General features: G+C 44.1%; 1 protein-coding gene across 1 annotated transcript; it reads left to right on the top strand.

Moving 5' to 3' along the window:
- The first annotated feature begins 380 nt into the window (after positions 1-380).
- LOC132606029 (uncharacterized) lies at positions 381-1,830 on the top strand. Its single transcript, XM_060319324.1, has 2 exons — positions 381-1,563; positions 1,802-1,830. Exons 1-2 carry the CDS (start codon positions 381-383, stop codon positions 1,828-1,830), a joined length of 1,212 nt encoding a protein of 403 aa, XP_060175307.1.
- The last annotated feature ends 299 nt before the right edge of the window (positions 1,831-2,129 follow it).

The following is a 2,129-nucleotide window of genomic DNA, read 5'->3' as shown; positions in this document are numbered from 1 at the left end:
AAATAATGTTTCCAAGTTAGCATGTATATATAGCTATCACGATGCTCCAAAACACTAAGAGCATATTAACTTGAAGTGGTCTATACATATTGAATGTTTAGATACCTATAAATATTTGATTGTGAATTCTGATAGATTATGTAAAGATTTTGTAATATTTTGTAATCACTTATTTTAGGTTAGAATATTTTATAATATTTTATATTCTCCTATTTTAGGTTAGGATATTTTTGTATATTAACCAATTCAACGAATGAAAGGAAACTACGGAAAATAATTCTTTCATGGTATCAACACTCTAGGGTTTTTCTTTCGTCTCCTCTCCTCTCTCCTCTCTGCTGCTCTAGCTCCGTTGGCTGCCACCTTTTTTTTTCGCCACCATGTACGACTCCAAATCATCCTTCCACCCCGCTTTCGCCGTCTCCAACATCCGTAATCACATTCTTGTGGTTCTTGAAATAAAGAATGCACAATACGGTACATGGGCGGAATTGTTTAAAATCCACGCCACATCCCATAGGGTCCTACACCATATCATCGAACCAGAGAAAGGGAAGCAGACAACCCCTCCCTCCGATGACGACAAAGAACTTTGGTCGACCCTTGATGCGACTGTGCTCCAGTTGATTTATTCCACTATTTCGAATGACTTCTTTACTACTATTCTTGAGCCTGGTGCAATGGCCATGGAAGCCTGGGATCACTTGCGTGACATCTTCCAGGACCATCAAAACTCTCGTGCCGTTATGCTTGAACAAGAGTTTTCCACAACTAGGATGGAAGACTTCCCGAACGCGTCTGCGTATTGTCAAAGGCTCAAGAGCATCTCCGATCAGTTAAAAAATGTGGGAGCTTCGGTTTCTAATTCCCGCCTTGTTCTTCAGCTTGTTTCGGGTCTCACCGATGCATTTAAGGGTGTGGGAACGCAGATTCGTCATAGGAAACCATTTCCTCCTTTCACCGAGGCGCTCTCATCACTCGTTCTGGAGGAACGAGAACAAGCAATGCATGTGACCCACTCTACTCCTTCGGCGATGGTGGCTGCCACAGGTGGTGAGGGTTCAACTTCCTCTTTTGATGATCCTCACTCGTCTGGCCATGCTGTGAATAACAGGGGCAAAAATAACAACAATAGAGGCCGCAATTATGGCCGTCGAAACAGCGTTGGCCGTGGAAATGGTGGCGGCAAAGGCAACCACGGTCAAAGCGGCGGAAATTACCAGCCACCGCTAGGCAGCTGGCCGCGTCACACGTCTCCTCACCTGTGGCAGCTTCCAAATTATGCTTGGGGATGGATGCCACAATGGGTCGTGCCACCTTGCCCGTATCCGTCAACTTGGCCGACGTCTTCGCAAGGCCCCTTGGACAAACAGCCGGGCATTCTTGGCCCTGCTCCCCCGCCTCCGCAGCAGGTGTATGTTGATGCCCTATACCAGCAGATATATGCCTCGTCTTATGCTCCCACAGACATTGAATCAGCAATGCATACGATGACTATGAATCCTCCGGACCAGAAGTGGTGCATGGACACTGGTGCCACATCTCACATGACATCTACGAATGGTAATCTCTCGTCTTATTCTAATTTGAGCAATCATTATCATGGTATTGTTGTTGGTAATGGTCATTCAATTCCAATTCAAGGTTGTGGTCATACTCATTTGCCTCTCCCACACCCTTCTTTATCGTTGAAAAATGTTCTCCACGCCCCAAAACTCATTAAAAATTTAATCTCAGTTAGAAAGTTCACGACTGATAACTCTGTGTCTGTTAATTTTGATCCATATGGTTTTCTGTGAAGGATTTCCAGACGGGGATGCCACTAATTAGATGTGAGAGCCGGGGTGATCTATATCCCATCACCACCACCATCACAAACACAGCTAGTTCTCTATCAACCTTTGTTGCTTTGTCTTCTTCTCTTTGGCATGATCGTTTGGGTCACCTGGGAGCGTCAGTTTTGAATTCTCTTCGGATCAATAAAAGCATTGAATGTAATAATTCTAGATGCTCTAGTATTTGTCGTTCTTGCGTGCTTGGAAAACATATTAAGTTGCCTTTTGCTCCGTCTAATTCGTACACTTGTATTCCTTTTGATATTATTCATAGTGATTTATGGACTTCTCTTG

This window comes from Lycium barbarum, chromosome 8 (assembly GCF_019175385.1).
Source record: "Lycium barbarum isolate Lr01 chromosome 8, ASM1917538v2, whole genome shotgun sequence".
NCBI classification, from domain to species: domain Eukaryota; kingdom Viridiplantae; phylum Streptophyta; class Magnoliopsida; order Solanales; family Solanaceae; genus Lycium; species Lycium barbarum.
This window is presented reverse-complemented; position numbering and strand designations above follow the sequence as displayed.